The sequence below is a fragment of the Coregonus clupeaformis genome, chromosome 15, assembly GCF_020615455.1.
Source record: "Coregonus clupeaformis isolate EN_2021a chromosome 15, ASM2061545v1, whole genome shotgun sequence".
Classification (NCBI taxonomy): Eukaryota; Metazoa; Chordata; class Actinopteri; order Salmoniformes; family Salmonidae; genus Coregonus; species Coregonus clupeaformis.
In genome coordinates, this window is record NC_059206.1 from 39,357,844 (window position 1) to 39,377,013 (window position 19,170).

At 44.1% G+C, this 19,170-nt stretch overlaps 1 protein-coding gene across 1 annotated transcript in view; it reads right to left on the minus strand.

Annotated features, from left to right (window-relative positions):
- LOC121582462 (arrestin domain-containing protein 1-like) overlaps positions 1 to 18,463 on the minus strand; it is a 55,381-nt gene extending 36,918 nt beyond the window's left edge. The window contains exon 1 of the mRNA XM_041898263.2: positions 18,285 to 18,463. Coding sequence (XP_041754197.1) covers positions 18,285 to 18,402 — 118 coding nt within the window. The 5' untranslated portion in view covers positions 18,403 to 18,463. The remainder of the gene's footprint in view (positions 1 to 18,284) is intronic.
- Between the last annotated feature and the right edge of the window lie 707 nt (positions 18,464 to 19,170).

A 19,170-nucleotide genomic window follows, 5' to 3' on the forward strand; every position in this document is an offset into this window, starting at 1 on the left:
AGATCAAACATGTTTCTGATAGTATTTCAGTTTGTCTTGGATGCATATTTTATGTGGTTGAAAATTAAATACTGTCAGCTTTTATGTTGCTGAAAGAAATTGCATGTTTAGGCTACACAACATGTCCCTAAACTCGCATTTGCATTCTCTCAAGATGCTGAAAGAAATAAATCGTATTTCTCCACTCCTGTTTCCAAGACAAACTTAACACTTGGTCTATAATTTTGCGAGGAACACCTAATTCTGCTAGAGTTAATATTATAATAGGCTACAGTCCGTATTCAGACTTCAGTTACTATTCCAACTATTAGGCTACTCCACTCTAAAATAATTCCGGCATTCATACAGTGCCATTTGATAACTGCAAAGAGACATCACTTACAAAACACCCAAAAGTGTTATGAATGACATTCGGTATTGTTTGGGCCTACACAAGTCTTGTAACCTGAATTGATATGTACACTGCTGTCCTCGTGGGTCTCCGTCTCGGCCACTCATCTCTGCCTTGGCAAAATGTCAGTGTTATCGTTGAACCACAACGCATTGTGGAGCATAATCCACAAGTTTTCAAGTCTATTCGCATATTTTTCATGTGACTTACATGTGGTAATAATAAAAAGTGTAATAGCCTACAGTTGTCTTGGAATATATGTTTTCATTATTGTGATAGGCTCATGTTTTACCGGCACTGCGTACTGTATACCCCACCGGACCATTCCGGCTTACTTTCACCCCTGCATATGGGGGCTATTTGTCAGAATTAGGTCAATATAAATGCATTTGCAATATGGGGACATCTGCTTTGATTGTATACATACAGATAAGCCACAGAAGGATGAGTATATGCCCCAGTATTCCTAATGTAAAATCAGCCACCAAAAGGCACAGTTTATAAAAAAATGTATTTTGACTGATTGCCATTATCTGCTTTTCTCTTTGATGATAAAGGGATACTTCGCGGTTTTGGCAATGAGGCCATTTATCTACAGTTGAAGTCGGAAGTTTACATACACTTAGGTTGGAGTCATTAAAACTTGTTTTTCAACCACTCCACACATTTCTTGTTAACAAACTATAGTTTTGGCAAGTTGGTTAGGACATCTACTTTGTGCATGACACAAGTCATTTTTCCAACAACTGTTTACAGACAGATTATTTCACTTATAATTCACTGTATCACAATTCCAGTGGGTCAGAAGTTTACATACACTAAGTTGACTGTGCCTTTAAACAGCTTGGAAAATTCCAGAAAATGATGTCATGGCTTTAGAAGCTTCTGATCGGCTAATTGACATAATTTGAGTCAATTGGAGGTGTACCTGTGGATGTATTTCAAGATCTACCTTCAAACTCAGTGCCTCTTTGCTTGACATCATGGGAAACTCAAAATAAATCAGCCAAGACCTCAGAAACAAAATTGTAGACCTCCAGAAGTCTGGTTCATCCTTGGGAGCAATTTCCAAACGCCTGAAGGTACCACGTTCATCTGTACAAACAATAGTACACAAGTATAAACACCATGGGACCACGCAGCCGTCATACTGCTCAGGAAGGCGACGCATTCTGTCTCCTAGAGATGAACGTACTTTGATGCGAAAAGTGCAAATCAATCCCAGAACAACAGAAACCCGAAACGTTTAACCCAAGTGAAACAATTTAAAGGCAATGCTACCAAATACTAATTGAGTGCATGTAAACTTCTGACCCACTGGGAATGTGATGAAATAAATAAAAGCTGAAATAAATAATTCTCTCTACTATTATTCTGACATTTCACATTCTTAAAATAAAATGGTGATCCTAACTGACCTAAGACAGGGAATTTTTACTAGGATTAAATGTCAGGAATTGTGAAAAACTGAGTTTAAATGCATTTGGCTAAGGTGTATGTAAACTTCCGACTTCAACTGTACTTCCCCAGAGTCAGATAAACTTGTGGATACCATTTTTATGTCCCTGTGTCCAGTATGAATGAAGTTAGAGAATCAGATTTTTCACTTAAGATGTATGCCAAAAAAAAAATTGATTTCAAAGTTTAACAAACCATACAACTCTATGCACAAGGACTACTTCTGTCACGTCTACTCCCGCTCCGGTGCTCAACGTCACCGGTCTATTAACTACTGGTCCTGGCAACCCATCATTACGCACACCTGCACCCCATTATTAGACACACTTGGACTTCATCACTACCCTGATTACTCCCCCTTTATTTAGCCCTCAGTTGTCATGAGGTGTTATTGGTTTTCTCTCACGTTCAGTACGCGTCCCATGTTTGTTATTTTGTATCTGTTCCATATTAAACTCACCTTCTGCACCTGCTTTCTGACTACCGGTGTATATGTTACAACTTCTAACAATTTACACTGAACATTTTACAAAAACACATTTACTGGAAGAACTGTGCAGATGCAAAGTTCGGTAACAGAATTTAGGTAAAATCTCCCTCAGCTTTGTGTCCACGTTTTCCAAAAAGCCTGTTACATATCTGCTCTGAATTAAAGATGCAACAATGTCTGCAGAAATAATGGGGTGTCAGCTATGACATGACACATTGACTTTGAAAAAATCTGCTTTGATTATTGAACTACAGTAAGTGAAATGGATTTACAACCAGTAATAGAATTGTGTTAATGGAATTTCATCATGGGTCCCTAATCTGTACTATACAGAAATACATAATTATGGATATGAATGCCATTCTCTTCATGGTGTTGTATGCTAAATAGGTACACAAAGTACAAATATGCAATATTCTCCTTTGGATATTTGGGTATTGTTCTACACACTAGCGATTTTAATGAGCTCTGCCCCCAAACAAGACGGACCAAATCTGAACCAATCAAAGTACAGTAGAGTTCAGTACAGTATATTATAGTGTACTCAACTCTAGTGTGCTCTACTGTGTACTGTACTGTACACTACTATACAGTACTACTGAACTCTACTTTTCTGTACTGCACTCTACTGTGCTGTCCAAATTTGTGAACCCAACTGTGGTTTGTGACTATGATTTCCCATTGTAGCCAATTCAATTCCATTAATAATTCATAAACAAAATTGATATCAATAAAAACACTAACTAATGTATAGGTCTACCTTTACTTCTTACTTCTGTGAACTTTCATTATTCTCCCTCATGAGGGAGAGAAATTAAATGTATGTGGGTTTTGATATTATATATGATATTATAAAGATATGTGGGTTTTTGGTAACGGAATTTCAAGGCACAAGGCAATGTTTCTTAAACTTACAGAAGGCAGAAAAATGTTTCAAAAACTAAATATAAGTGTTAATATTAGTTGGCAGGAGTCTTTACTTCAACATTATTGTGTTTTGATGTATTTCTAATATATTTTAAGACTTTTTCTGGTAGATGTTTTCTAAGACCCCTTTTCCATCTGTTAGACCAGAAATCAGAGCTTTTGCTTATTGGGGGATGCTCAAGTAGTGCAAGGAGACCAGGTTCAACCAAAACAAGGATTTTATTAAAGGTCTTGGGAAACTAAAAAAGTATAACACAACTCTGTTCTCTGGTGGCTCTTTAAGGGTTAACAGTTCAGGGATGTCTCTTCCACATCCAAAATCATAACTCTCCTCGCTCAAATAACTTTTCCCAGCCTTACTGTAGTCCACGTTGCAGCTAGTGGCCAACCCAGCAAACGTCCTTCCAAATGTCCCACACGTATTTCCACAGGTGCATATATCCAAAGGTGAGTATTTCCCAAAGGTAAGTATCTCCAAATCCTTATATTCCTCATGGAAGTGGACGTGCAGCACTCTTGTCCTCCAGAGAGCCCAGGTTGGAGACTGTGTCTCTTCCCTTCCCAAACCTTCAGCTCATCAGCTCCTGATTGGTTTCAGCTCGTGGGAAGATTGGCCATAGAGGGGTGGGAGTTCCCAACCATACCAGCAGATGGAGCCATAGCTGTCTGGGTTTGCAGCCACCTCAGGGGATGTAACGCCCTCCAGGACACAGCCTCTCGTGACATCACACATCCCCCTCCTCGGGACCGACGTCCTCGTCGGGTAAAGGCAGCGAAGAAGGCATCACGCCGGAGAGGGCGTCCGCATTGCCGTGGTGCTTGCCAGCCTGCTCTCTCTTCAACTCCTCCACTCTAGGACCAGGGACTCAGCCTCCTGTTGTCTCTCCTTGAGTTTCTTACTGAACGCATCAGCCTTGTTTAGCAGAGTTTAGCTTCTGTCGAGCAGCTTTCAGTTCCTTCTCTCTCTCTGCCTCCGCATTCTTGCATCTTGTCTCTCCAACACCTTGTACTTCTCCTCTGCCTTCTTCTGGACCTCCTTACTACTGCGCAGGGTCTCCTCACACTCCTCGATGGTCCTGCGCAGCTCTCTCCAGCTCCTCCTGTTGCTTAGGGAAGGAGCTCTGTTGGAGTTTAGCCTGGAGGATATCTAACTCTTCTGTCTTCATGTCTAACTGTTGCTTTAACAAACGATACCTCTCAGCGGTCCCCTTCAGACCAGACAGTTCTTTTGTCCAGATTCTGTAGCTCCGTCTCTGTGTCGGTCTGGGCACCTGCCATCCCTATCAGAGTCCGGGCGGGAGTGAGTAACTCGGAGGATTGCACCGGAGCCTTCCCAGGATGAGTCTTGCCTCTCCGCTTCCGAGGTACTCGGGTTATCCTCTCCTGAGACTCTCTCCAGAGTGGGTAAAAGGCTGGGCAGTCTCGGCGTCCAATTAGGACAGGGACGGGGAGGGAATCAACCACCCCCACGCCGTCGTGTGTATGGTTCCCCGTGTGCTGGTCATTGTAAGTTCAGTAATGGGGTATTCTCTGGTGTCCCCATGGACACAGGAAACTGGGAGGACTTTCCCGGGGTCAGACACGTTGGGCCCACCAAATCCTTACGCACCAGGGTGGCCCGGCTACCAGAATCCAGTAAGGCCCTCCACATCATGGTGATTCACAGTTACCGGGCAGGTGGGGGGGTCGATCTGGGCCGCCATCTACGACTCTCCCAAGAGCGAGGCAAAACGGTGTGTGGGTGCTGAGCTGGAGGACTCCGCAGTGGGCATAGGTTCACTCGGCTGGTTTCCCACACTGCCAGGAGATATGTCCCATCTCCCCACACCGGTAACACTGTCGAGTTTCCCCCTCCTGGTGTACTCTTCTTGGACCCGCCTGGTTTCTGGCTCCCCCGGAGCCGGGATAAGTCCTGACGTGGCTGGGTTCGAGACCTTGGGGTCCTTTGGACGGGTTCTTCCCATTTGTGGTGGGGCCGCACTCCTGGGGTCTTTTCGGGAAGCATTCAGCATCTCCGCTGTGGCCTGGAACTTTTCCACAGCTTCCACGGTCAGATCAGCCGTGGTCAAGGCCTGTTGACTGATGAACCGCTTTTGCCTCATAAGGCAGGGCGCGTGAGGTAACGATCCACCACAACGGCCTCCACCACCGCCGCTGCTGTATTCCTCTGCGGATCCAGCCATTTCCCCTTGCGATTCGGACAAGTTCATGCATCTGCGCCCGAGGAGGTTGGTCTGGTTGGAAGGTCCAGCTGTGAAAGCGCTGGGCCATACCAAACTTCGTGAGTCCATATCTGCTGAGGACTCTCAGACTTCAGGGCATCATAGGTCAGTAACCTGGTCAGGGCCCAGGTCCCGGACAGCATTCAGCGATTCCCCGGTTAGAAAGGGGGCTAACAGACCAACCCACTGTTGCTTGGGCCAGGCTTCCCTAGTGGCCGTGGGCCTCAAAATGCATGCAGGTATGCCTCAATGTCATCGGTAGCTCCCATCTTAGATATAAAGTCACTTGCCTTTATTGGGCGGGTATTTTGGACCACCTCTGTCTCTCTGCAACTGCAATTCCTCTGCCTTCAGAAGGTTGGCTTTCTTTTGCTCCTCCAAGAGAGCCACGTTGCTTGCATCTGGGCTTGCTGGCCAGCAACAAGGGGCTTTCAATATGTCCTCCATTTCAGTCGGGCGGGGAGCCTACGGCCAACTTGGAAAACTGGGTGATCAAACCTTCGGTATCCTCCTCTGACATGCACTATTAACGCTTGAGCGTGCCTGTATTCTCCACCATCTGTGACGCCACGAGAGGCTACACAGCTTTCAGCGGGATTGCTCAAGTAGTGCAAGGAGACCAGGTTCAACCAAAACAAGGATTTTATTAAGTCTTGGGAAACTAACGAAAGTATAACACAACTCTGTTCTCCTGGTGGCTCTTCAAGGGTTAACAGTTCAGGGATGTCTCTTCCACATCCAAAATCATAACTCTCCCTCGCTCAAATAACTTTTCCCCAGCCTTACTGTAGTCCACGTTGCAGCTAGTGGCCAACCCAGCAAAACGCCTTCCAAATGTCCCACACGTATTTCCACAGGTGCATATATCCAAAGGTGAGTATTTCCCAAAGGTAAGTATCTCCAAATCCTTATATTCCTCATGGAAGTGGACGTGCAGCACTCTTGTCCTCCAGAGAGCCCAGGTTGGAGACTGTGTCTCTTCCCTTCCCAAACCTTCAGCTCATCAGCTCCTGATTGGTTTCAGCTGCGTGGGAAGATTGGCCATAGAGGGGTGGAGTTCCCAACCATACCAGCAGATGGAGCCATAGCTGTCTGGGTTTGCAGCCACCTCAGGGGGATGTAACGTCCCTCCAGGACACAGCCTCTCGTGACATCACACCATATTTTTTGGATTTTTAGCATAGATTTCTCAAAAATATAAACACTTAGCTATCATTCGACACCCAATTTGAACTTCACATGTTTGTGCTCATGGGTCCTTTTACATGGAAATGACCACATGCAAAAAATTGGATTCAATCAAATCCTAATTATAGTACACATTATTGAGTTGGAGGATCTGCTGAATTTGTGTGGAAGGATTAGATTGTAATTTGTGAAAATCTGTGAAATCTATGCACATCAATGTGTTTCTATGTTAAGGGCTGTTTTCAAAGACTCATCGAAGTCATTTGTTTATCTACTTCAGAACATTTCTTAGCATCCTGAGCAGTTCAAACACGGGTGAAATGAATGTTGTTACTTACCCATGTGCACAAATAGGAAATAACCAGGTCAGTTTGGGTGATTTTGTGATAAATCCTTAAATACTGTTTCCACTTGATCTGACATACAGCAAACTAGGTCAAATAGAGACATCTGTGACCTGATAAATGTATTTCCAACATGATTCCATTACCAAACAACTGAATACGAGTAGCATAAACTGTTGTGTGAGATGATGTAAACTAGAGGGACATGGAAAAACTCCAGAGGCCAGAGGAGCCTTTGTTTTGAGAGGAGAGGGGGAGGGTTAAAGTGAGAAAGGGCACCTGGGAACGAACCTAGACTATTACAGGTGGAGAGGCAAGGAAGGAGGGTAGAAACCCCCTCTCTCCAGTGGCCACTGATCTTAAGCGTTAGTGGCATGGTAACCAACACATTCCCTTCACACACACACACACACACAGCTGCTGGCTTGCTGACCTGTCTCAGGTGATAGAGGTTGTACACTCAGTGGACTTGTGTGTTGGGTAGTCAGCTCAGACCCATCAAACCTTCCATTCTGTGTCCAGCAGTAGAGAGTGGTACTGTGGAATGTGTGACATTCCATAGGTGCTTCCAGCCTCCCACCACCCACAACACAACCTTTCTAGTCTCCAGCCCACACCTTCTGTCTACAAGGGCCTCTGTCTCCAAGGCTGGGTTCACTTGAACCCTGACCTTTCAAGATAATAATTCCAATGCTTGATCAATGTTTGCATCCTTGTCATCATGAGGGTTAAAGGAAATCAGTTCGAGGAAATCAGTTAGTTTCGTGAGCTTATACAGTACTAATAAACAATAAAACAGGCTATCGCCTGTGACATTGTGTCAACAGATAACAGCACACCCTAACTGGAAACTCTAGCTGGTGGGTAGATAATGACAATAAAAATGTAATCTGTATCTCAAAGCAGGATACCAATGTTCCTGTCGCAGTGTATCAGTGGTAGGTGGCTCATCCATCCCCACCCAGGAAGAGTCTGATCTTTAGACTAGCTACCTGTCTGCACTGATCTGTAACAATTTAACAAGTTAAACCCAGTCAAATGATGGGCATCAGCTTATTGCTAACACTAAGTCTGTCAGATCATTGCAGAAGAGAGACACAGGGAAAGGAAATCAACTAAAAACCAATGTCTCCAGTGCAGCCAAGTAGACTAGCCATGCAAATATAACTTTAGGGAACTAAGTTAACTTAGAGCGGAAGAGACGAAGGGAAGATGAGAAAAGAGAGGAACGTGGCAGGTGAGGAAGGGGTGGGCTTCCACCGAGGGCTTCTGATAGAGTAGGGGTTTATGAGGCAGTTGGGGTACGCAGGTCAGAAAAGGTCCAATCATATGTCTAAGCCAAAGGGGGAGGTAGTGGGAGGTTCGCTACAACACCTTGCTTGTTTCAAATCAAATCAAATTATATTTGCCATATGCGCCGAATACAACAGGTGTAGACATTATGCTTACTTACAGCCCTTAACCATCAATGCATTTCTTTTTAATTATAAAGTAAAATAAAACAACAACAACAAAAAAGTGTTGAGAAAAAAAGAGCAGAAGTAAAATAAAATAACAGTAGGGAGGCTATATACAGGGGGGTAGCGGTGCAGAGTGAATGTGTGGGGGCACCGGCTAGTTGAGGTAGTTGAGGTAATATGTACATGTGGGTAAAGTTAAAGTGACTATGCATAAATAATTAACAGAGTAGCAGCAGCGTAAAAAGATGGGGTGGGGTGGGGGGGGCAGTGCAAATAGTCTGGGTAGCCATGATTAGCTGTTCATGAGTCTTATGGCTTGTGGGTAGAAGCTGTTGAGAAGCCTTTTGGACCTAGACTTGGCGCTCCGTTACCGCTTGCCGTGCGGTAGCAGAGAGAACAGTCTATGACTAGGGTGGCTGGAGTATTTGACAATTTTGAGGGCCTTCCTCTGACACCGCCTGGTATAGAGGTCCTGGATGGCAGGAAGCTTGGCCCCAGTGATGTACTGGGCTGTACGCACTACCCTCTGTAGTGCCTTGCGGTCGGAGGCCGAGCAGTTGCCATACCAGGCGGTGATGCAACCAGTCAGGATGCTCGATGGTGCAGCTGTAGAACCTTTTGAGGATCTGAGGACCCATGCCAAATCTTTTCAGTCTCCTGAGGGGGGAATAGGCTTTGTCGTGCCCTCTTCATGACTGTCTTGGTGTGTTTGGACCATGATAGTTCGTTGGTGATGTGGACACCAAGGAACTTGAAGCTCTCAACCTGTTCCACTACAGCCCCGTTGATGAGAATGGGGGCGTGCTCAGTCCTCTTCTTTTTTCCTGTAGTCCACAATCATCTCCTTTGTCTTGGTCACGTTGAGGGAGAGGTTGTTGTCCTGGCACCACACAGCCAGGTCTCTGACCTCCTCCCTATAGGCTGTCTCATCGTTGTCGGTGATCAGGCCTACCACTGTTGTGTCGTCGGCAAACTTAATGATGGTGTTGGAGTCGTGCCTGGCCATGCAGTCATGGGTGAACAGGGAGTACAGGAGGGAGACTGAGCACGCACCCCTGAGGGGCCCCTGTGTTGAGGATCAGCGTGGCAGATGTGTTGTTACCTACCCTTACCACCTGGGGGCGGCCCGTCAGGAAGTGCAGGATCCAGTTGCAGAGGGAGGTGTTTAGTCCCAGGATCCTTAGCTTAGTGATGAGCTTTGAGGGCACTATGATGTTGAACGCTGAGCTGTAGTCAATGAATAGCATTCTCACGTAGGTGTTCCTCTTGTCCAGGTGGGAAAGGGCAGAGTGGCATGCAATAGAGATTGCATCATCTGTGGATCTGTTCGGGCGGTATGCAAATTGGAGTGGGTCTAGGGTTTCTGGGATAATGGTGTTGATGTGAGCCATGACTTTCAAAGCACTTAATGGCTACAGCTGTCAGTGCTATGGGTCGGTAGTCATTTAGGCAGGTTATCTTAGTGTCCTTGGGCACGGGGACTATGGTGGTCTGCTTGAAACATGTTGGTATTACAGACTCAGTCAGGGACATGTTGAAAATGTCAGTGAAGACACTTGCCAGTTGGTCAGCACATGCTCGGAATACACGTCCTGGTAATCCGTCTGGCCCTGCGGCCTTGTGAATGTTGACCTGCTTAAAAGTCTTACTCACATCGGCTACGGAGAGCGTGATCATATAGTAATCCGGAACAGCTGGTGCTCTCATGAATGCTTCAGTGTTGCTTGCCTCGAAGCGAGCATAGAAGTGGTTTAGCTCGTCTGGTAGGCTTGTGTCACTGGGCAGCTCGCGGCTGTGCTTCACTTTGTAGTCTGTAATAGTTTTCAAGCCCTGCCACATCCAACAAGCGTCAGAGCCGGTGTAGTACGATTCAATCTTAGTCCTGTATTGACTCTTTACCTGTTTGATGGTTCGTCGGAGGGCATAGCGCGATTTCTTATAAGCGTCCGGGTTAGAGTCCCGCTCCTTGAAAGCGGCAGCTCTACCCTTTAGCTCAGTGCGGATGTTGCCTGTAATCCATGGCTTCTGGTTGGGGTATGTACGTACGGTCACTGTGGGAACGACGTCATCGATGCACTTATTGATGAAGCCAGTGACTGATGTGGTATACTCCTCAAAGCTATCTGAAGAATCCCGGAACATGTTCCAGTCTGTGCTAGCAAAACAGTCCTGTAGTTTAGCATCTGCGTCATCTGACCACTTTTTTATTAACCGAGTCACTGGTGCTTCCTGCTTTAGTTTTTGCTTATAAGCAGGAATCAGGAGGATAGAGTTATGGTCAGATTTGCCAAATGGAGGGCGAGGGAGAGCTTTGTATGCGTCTCTGTGTGTGGAGTAAAGGTGGTCTAGAGTTTTTTTTCCTCTGGTTGCACATTTAACATGCTGGTAGAAATGAGGTAGAACGGATTTAAGTTTCCCTGCATTAAAGTCCCCGGCCACTAGGAGCGCTGCCTCTGGATGAGCGTTTTCCTGTTTAGTTATGGCCTCATACAGCTCATTGAGTGCAATCTTAATGCCAGCATTGGTTTGTGGTGGTAAATAGACAGCTATGGAAAATATAGATGAAAACTCAGCCAGGCGCAACAAAGTTTCATCACGTTGTAAAGACTCCATGTTACTGCGGAAACTGACTCAACTGCACGAATGCCCGGCTGCTTCGTTTTTTTATGGTTATGGAGGTTATTTTATTTTCATGACGGTCTTCATCCATAATCTTAAATTACATGATTATACGTAATTGTGCAAGCCCTATCTATGATTATATCATGATTTAGTTAAACTACTCAGTCTAGACAGACCAGGGAGAAACTGAGACCCAGGCCCTGTGGGGAAAAGTCTTCTTTGTGACTCACTACAATTTACAGCCAGGAATGCAGGGACAGGTGCCAGAGTGTTTGCTGAAGTGGGATTGAGACAGGAGTCATCAAGGTTAATGCTGGTTAGTGGTTACCCAGCCAACCACTCCTCACCAGGGAATGAACCATAAAAGTTTAAACTCATTACATGACCTCACCATCCCAATGACACACGTTTGAAAGCCTTGTGGGTCTTGCAGGGCAAACTAAACCAAGCCAGTCAGTCATTACATTTCAGCAGACACTCTTATCCAGAGCGACTTACAGTAGTGAGTTCATACATTTTTATACTGGTCCCCCGTGGGAATCGAACCCACAACCCTGGCATTGCAGGTGCCATGCTCTACCAATTGAGCCACATGACATGGAAAGGTAAAGAGTGTCTATAGTGAGAGCAGTGGTTCCTGTTACGGTTCATGAGTGTTGGGTTACAGTAAATGTTTGTCTGTTTCTGTTTGCTACAAGCTCAACCAAGATCCATTATCAGCCAGCTACAAACAAACAGGCTGAATAGGTCCAGGTCTGATTTCCCCACCTAGAGATGAACGTACTTTGGTGCGAAAAGTGCAAATCAATCCCAGAACAACAGCAAAGGACCTTGTGGAGATAATGGAAGAAACAGGTACAAAAGTATCTATATCCACAGTAAAACAAGTCCTATATCGACATAACCTGAAAGGCCGCTTATCAAGGAAGAAGCCACTGCTCCAAAACCGCCATAAAAAAGCCAGACTACGGTGTGCAACTGCACATGGGGACAAATATCGTACTTTTTGGAGAAATGTCCTCTGGTCTGATGAAACAAAAATAGAACTGTTTGGCCATAATGACCATCGTTATGTTTGGAGGGAAAAGGGGGTGCTTGCAAGCAGAAAAACACCATCCCAACCGTGAAGCACGGGGGTGGCAGCATCATGCTGTGGGGGTGCTTTGCTGCAGGAGGGACTGGTGCACTTCACAAAATAGATGGTATCATGAGGAAGGAAAATTATCTCAAGACATCAGTCAGGAAGTTAAAGCTTGGACGCAAATGGGTCTTCCAAATGGACAATGACCCCAAGCATACTTCCAAAGTTGTGGCAAAATGGCTTAAGGACAACAAAGTCAAGGTATTGGAGTGGCCATCACAAAGCCCTGACCTCAATCCTATCGAAAATGTGTGGGCAGAACTGAAAAAGCGTGTGTGAGCAAGTAGGCCTACAAACCTGACTCAGTTACACCAGCTCTGTCAGGAGGAATGGGCCAAAATGCACCCAACTTATTGTGGGAAGCTTGTGGAAGGCTACCCGAAACGTTTGACCCAAGTTAAACAATTTAAAGGCAATGCTACCAAATACTAATTGAGTGCATGTAAACTTCTGACCCACTGGGAATGTGATGAAATAAATAAAATATGAAATAAGTCATTCTCTCTACTATTATTCTGACATTTCACATTCTTAAAATAAAGTGGTGATCCTAACTGACCTAAGACAGGACATTTTTACTAGGATTAAATGTCAGGAATTGTGAAAAACTGAGTTTAAATGTATTTGGCTAAGGTGTATGTAAACTTCCAACTTCAACTGTATCTGTGTTTTAAGTATTACTCTCGCTAGTGCCCCACTACTAACATCACATTGAAAGTGCAGATTTCAGGCCTCGTCAGATGGATCAGCTGCAAGAGCCAATGATATATTCTGACCACAACCTGTTTTCTGTTGATACCAGCAGCATCAGTGGTGTTACCTTACTGTATCAGATGTCTATATTCAGACTGGGGCCCACTATGCTGCTCACCCAGGGGAAGCTACAGGAGAGACAGACAGTCAGTCAACACAGAACAGCACAGTGAATAGAATAGACACCCTGACTCTCACAGCCACCACGTCAGATCTATAAAGGGAAGGTCACACTCTTATTATTGACTCTGCGGGTTTCCCTGCCACTGAATGAATGCTAAGTTTAATACACACAAAAAATTTAAAGCCTTGGTGTACCTGCGCTAGCCTGTATGTGTACCTGTGCTGAATTAATTGCAAAGAATCAGACCTAACATTTTTGGGATATGGCTAGAAATGCACAACAAAATAATAACAAATCGTAATAACAGGTGCATTATTTGTGTGTGTTTATTTCTGTTTTGTCTTCCTCTGCTAGCTAATCAATGGAAATACAGACTAAGGGTCTACTCTTCATCAATTATACAGTGGGCCAGTGAATCTCCCTCATCATCCAAGGTCCAGCTCTACATACTAACCATAGCAGACACACCAGGGGCTGCAGACGCCACTGTACTTACTATTCTATTTATTGCAGTACAATACTGGGTAACTGTATACACCTCACTAAGACCACAATGTAAATACAAGGCAGCTATGGAGCAAATCCATATAGCTCATATGATGAAGAAATGCATGTAATAATGGTACACATATAGCATACACTGTAGTGCCAGATACACACACATACACATATTTACCCACAGAAAAGACACACCCCTTTGACGTCAATCAGATCGATCTCCTTTACTAAAATATCCTCACAGCAGTTCTGTTGCCTATAGTGACGATGACATAATGAAATACAAGAACCTGGTGTTAATGCAGTGTCTGATGTTCCTCAACAGGATTCAGGGCTTGCTAGGGCTGGCTAGCGAAATAGACTTGGCTACACATCAGCAGAATAATTTAAAAAAGCTCTTGAGGACCCACTGTCTCCTAGGGCCTCACAGACTTCATGCAGACTGACTAAATGAGAGGAGACCAGGCTGATTGTGTAGAAACTAGGCAGCTCACGGACAATGGTGCGGCAAGAAGAAAGATAATAATTTCACCCAATTTTCCCTCCTCTCGCTCTGAGGCATCAAGCTTCTATAGGCAACATCCATTGTGGAAAAAAACTCAGAGGGAGAGATAAGATAAGAGTGCTGACATTTGTCACAAAGGACAGTGGAGGTATTATCATTGCTTTAGAGTGGGGCAGCAGCAACCATATCAAGAGAAGATGGGATACATTTGTCATACATTTTAACACTGGCATTCCTAATGTGAATCTCAATGTTAAGGTTGGACACAGGAAAACATCATGCATTTTCTGCTCTCACTAATCTAAATGGATTTTGGTTGGATTCCCAAAAAAAAGGTTTATGTGTCTGGTGTTTTGAGAGGGACAGTGAGGGGATTGGAATATGACTCTTCTGAATGTACAGCCTCTGATAGGAACACAGAGTACTCCTGGACCCTATTCATCAGGTCGTAATGTTTCACCAATCACTGTCTAGAAAAACATGGCTGGCATTACTACTGGAAGCAAATCAAGACAATTTCTCAGGTCACAGCCAGGGCATTTAAAACATTCTGTCATTGATCGGATTTAGAGCCAAGGCATTTCATGGATGATGATGCCATAAATCAAATAGGGCAGCCATTGCATTTAAAAGGATGATTTCATTGATCACATAGCCAGGCATTTACAGTTGAAGTCGGAAGTTTACATACACCTTAGCAAATACATTTAAACTCAGTTTTTCACAATTCCTGACATTTAATCCTAGTAAATATTCCCTGTCTTAGGTCAGTTAGGATCACCTCTTTATTTTAAGAATGTGAAATGTCAGAATAATAGTAGAGAGAATGACTTATTTCAGCTTCTATTTCTTTCATCATATTCCAAGTGGGTCAAAAGTTTACATACACTCAATTAGTATTTGGTAGCGTTGCTTTTAAATTCTTTAACTTGGGTCAACGTTTCGGGTAGCCTTCCACAAGCTTCCCACAATAAGTTGGGTGAATTTTGGCCCATTCCTCCTGACAGAGCTGGTGTAACTGAGTCAGGTTTGAAGGCCTCCTTGCTCGCACACGCTTTTTCAGTTCTGCCCACAAATTTCCGATAGGATTGAGGTCAGGGCTTTGTGATGGCCACTCCAATACCTTGACTTTGTTGTCCTTAAGCCATTTTGCCACAACTTTGGAAGTACGCTTGGGGTCATTGTTCATTTGGAAGACCCATTTGCGACCAAGCTTTAACTTCCTGACTGATGTCTTGAGATGTTGCTTCAATATATCCACATAATTTTCCTTCCTCATGATGCCATCTATTTTGTGAAGTGCACCAGTCCCTCCTGCAGCAAAGCACCCCCACAGCATGATGCTGCCACCCCCGTGCTTCACGGTTGGGATGGTGTTCTTCGGCTTGCAAGTTACCCCCTTTTACCTCCAAACATAACGATGGTCATTATGGCCAAACAGTTATATTTTTGTTTCATCAGACCAGTGGACATTTCTCCAAAAAGTATGATCTTTGTCCCCATGTGCAGTTGCAAACCGTAGTCTGGCTTTTTTATGGCGGTTTTGGAGCAGTGGCTTCTTCCTTGCTGAGCGACCTTTCAGGTTATGTCGATATAGGACTCGTTTTACTGTGGATATAGATACTTTTGTACCTGTTTCCTCCAGCATCTTCACAGGGTCCTTTGCTGTTGTTCTGGGATTGATTTGCACTTTTTGCACCAAAGTACGTTCATCTCTAGGAGACCGAACATGTCTCCTTCCTGAGCGGTATGACAGCTGCATGGTCCCATGGTGTTTATACTTGCGTACTATTGTTTGTACAGATGAACGTGGTACCTACAGGCGTTTGGAAATTGCTCCCAAGGATGAACCAGACTTCTGGAGGTCTACTTTATTTTTGGCTGATTTCTTTTGATTTTCCCATGATGTCAATCAAAGAGGCACTGAGTTTGAAGGTAGGCCTTGAAATACATCCACAGGTACACCTCCAATTGACTCAAATGATGTCAATTAGCCTATCAGAAGCTTCTAAAGCCATGACATAATTTTCTGGAATTTTCCAAGCTGTTTAAAGGCACAGTCAACTTAGTGTATGTAAACTTCTGACCCACTGGAATTGTGATACAGTGAATTATAAGTGGAATAATCTGTCTGTAAACAATTGTTGGAAAAATTGTCATGCACAAAGTAGATGTCCTAACCGACTTGCCAAAACTATAGTTTGTTAACAAGGAATTTATGGAGTGGTTGAAAAACGAGTTTTAATGACTCCAACCTAAGTGTATGTAAACTTGCGACTTCAACTGTACATTAAAGTATGATGTCTTGGCTGAGAAAGAGCCTGAAATGGGGCCAGAATATCTTACCCTAAAGTGTCTTCATTCAGCAAGGAAGTACCATATATCACACTGAGGCGATACCATGGTCTGGTCACGTGTTTCACAGTAGAAGTCTAATGTGAGTGCTTTGTGTGTATTCATAGACGATCTACTTAAAACTGCCGAAGCAACGAGGTATCTTCACCTTGTTGATATGTAGGTCATTAGGCCAGCACAACTGCTGGGTGCCATGAGGGTGTTAGGGTGCTAGGCTGATGACAACACCTCCCTACTAACACTACCCCCCAAGTGTCTGTGTCCTCAGAGCTCGCCCTTACTAGTCCCATCAGTCACCATAGGGATGTGTGCTCACCGGGCCGGAGCCTGGTGAGTGCCTGCCTGGTGTCAAGTGCGCAGTCAGGTCCAATATGACCTCAAAGTGTAACATATCAGAGAAAATCTTGTACAACTCTTGTAACATAATCTGTCACAGGTCTGCAAACATAGGATGGTGCTTAATCCACTAATACATACATAGACATGCCAAGGTGTGTCAGACTCAGACGGTCAAGGACAATAAGAAATGTTGGCTTGAATTCACCATGTCACACAACATGATTCAGACAGGAAAACATTATTATTCAAACTTAATAACAATAGCTACCGGAATAACACATGTAGAATAATGTGATTTCAAATTTGGATCAGATCCATGTGCAAGTATTCACCAAGAAAGCAAACATACATTGAAGAGGAACTTGGGAAGTCAGATGATGGAGGCTTGCAAAATACTTTGCATTAGTCAGACTACATTAATGGGGATTCTGGGAAGGGTTTGCATTTCAAGTAACCACACTTGCCAACGTGGAGGGACAAAGTCTCAATTCCTAATATATGCTTGATATCTCACTAGCCTCATCTGCCAGTGAGATGAGACTTTCATCTCACAAATCTGAAAACTCTATACAGTATACAGAATTTGGTTGCAAGCAAGGAACTGTTTAATAATGTTATGTAATGGTCATATATCATGTGAAAGAGGGGAAGGTGAATTACCTTTGGGAATAAGGGTAATTCCTTCAGGTTCTCCATTTACATAGACCTTATGTGAAAGTTGTCTCTGGCTATAGACTGATTGCATTCCCCTATTATCTGACATTAATCCAGTCTAAAATCACTTCTACACACACAATATAAACAATGGATTCTTTGTGTACCTCCATGGAAATCTTACAAGCTGCCCTCCACTTTACCTAACCTACCTTCTCTAGAACTGTTCATCCAGTGTTAGTCCACATCTACCATATCTAAAACAGCATATCTATGCAAAACCTAAAATATTCGGTCATTTTTTAGTAACAATTGACCAGATTAAAATGAGAAAATCACTACACAACCACACCTGTTGACTTTCTATGCTTGTGGTTTTGCTCCACGACATTCCATTATAACTAGCAACAGATATGAAACAATGAACACTAAGCTACAGATCATACTAAACTAGAAATAAACAGGATGCGGTAACGTTACAGGATGTAGCCTACTGTCTGATTTGATCTCTTACCAAAACTGCAGTAAACATCTGAAATCAGCGGCTGTCACAGTCAAGAACAGGCATGCCCACTTTTCCAGAACCAATGCGCAATATGTATCCAACATAAATGTAGGCTACTTCAATACTATTTTGCATGACAAAAGACAAATAGAACGGACAATAGAAAACTTTAAGGACGTTATCTTTTGTTTAGGTCATGTAAATAGAGGAAAAGTTCCTCCCCTCTCGTTCAGTTCGTCCACCGAAATCGAACCCTGATGCGCTTCATTGAGCCAGTGCTACACAAAACAAAACAAATGTGATCTTACCCTTATATTGCATTGAGGTACCAGTTGTAATTTTCACAGTTCCACTTATGGATTCGCCAGGGCTGTAGACCACTTTGTTGTTGGTGAAAGTAATATCGAATTCCTTAAGCTTGCCCATGACTCCGCAACCCTCCGCGTCTCACAACAAAAAGCGGTTAGTTGTGCGAGAGGTAACGGTCTACCGCCGAATGGAAGCTGAGAAGACAGAGCTCTCTAGTCCCACCTGCAGCACGCTCTCCACCCAGTTTCCAAGAGGAGTGACGTCATTACGACAATATTTGATCCATTATTAAACAATTCTATGCGGATACATTGAATTTATTCAAGGTTGGTACTCTTTCATAACTGACCACATAATGTAAATATTTGTGTTTAGGTCATCTTGCCGTGTTCACAGTACATATTCCAGTGTATATATTATAGTAACACTATAACTACAGTAGTAGCCAGGTTTACATTGAACTTTTTTGCATTATTCTATATTGCTACATTTACATTTACGTCATTTAGCAGACGCTCTTATCCAGAGCGACTTACAGTTTAGTGAGTCCCCCTGTGGGAATCAAACCCACAACCCTGGCGTTGCAAACACCATGCTCTACCAACTGAGCTACATCCCTGCCGGCCATTCCCTCCCCTACCCTGGACGACGCTGGGCCAATTGTGCGCCGCCCCATGGGTCTCCCGGTCACGGCCGGCTACAACAGAGCCTGGATTCGAACCAGGATCTCTAGTGGCACAGCTAGCACTGCAATGCAGTGCCTTAGACCACTGCTACAACATGCTCTTTCTCAGACATCCAGTCATTGATTGAGTTGAGCTCCCAGACCACATCCACTCAGTAGTAGCCTAAGGATATGTCAAACACTGGATGGTGGGATACCCC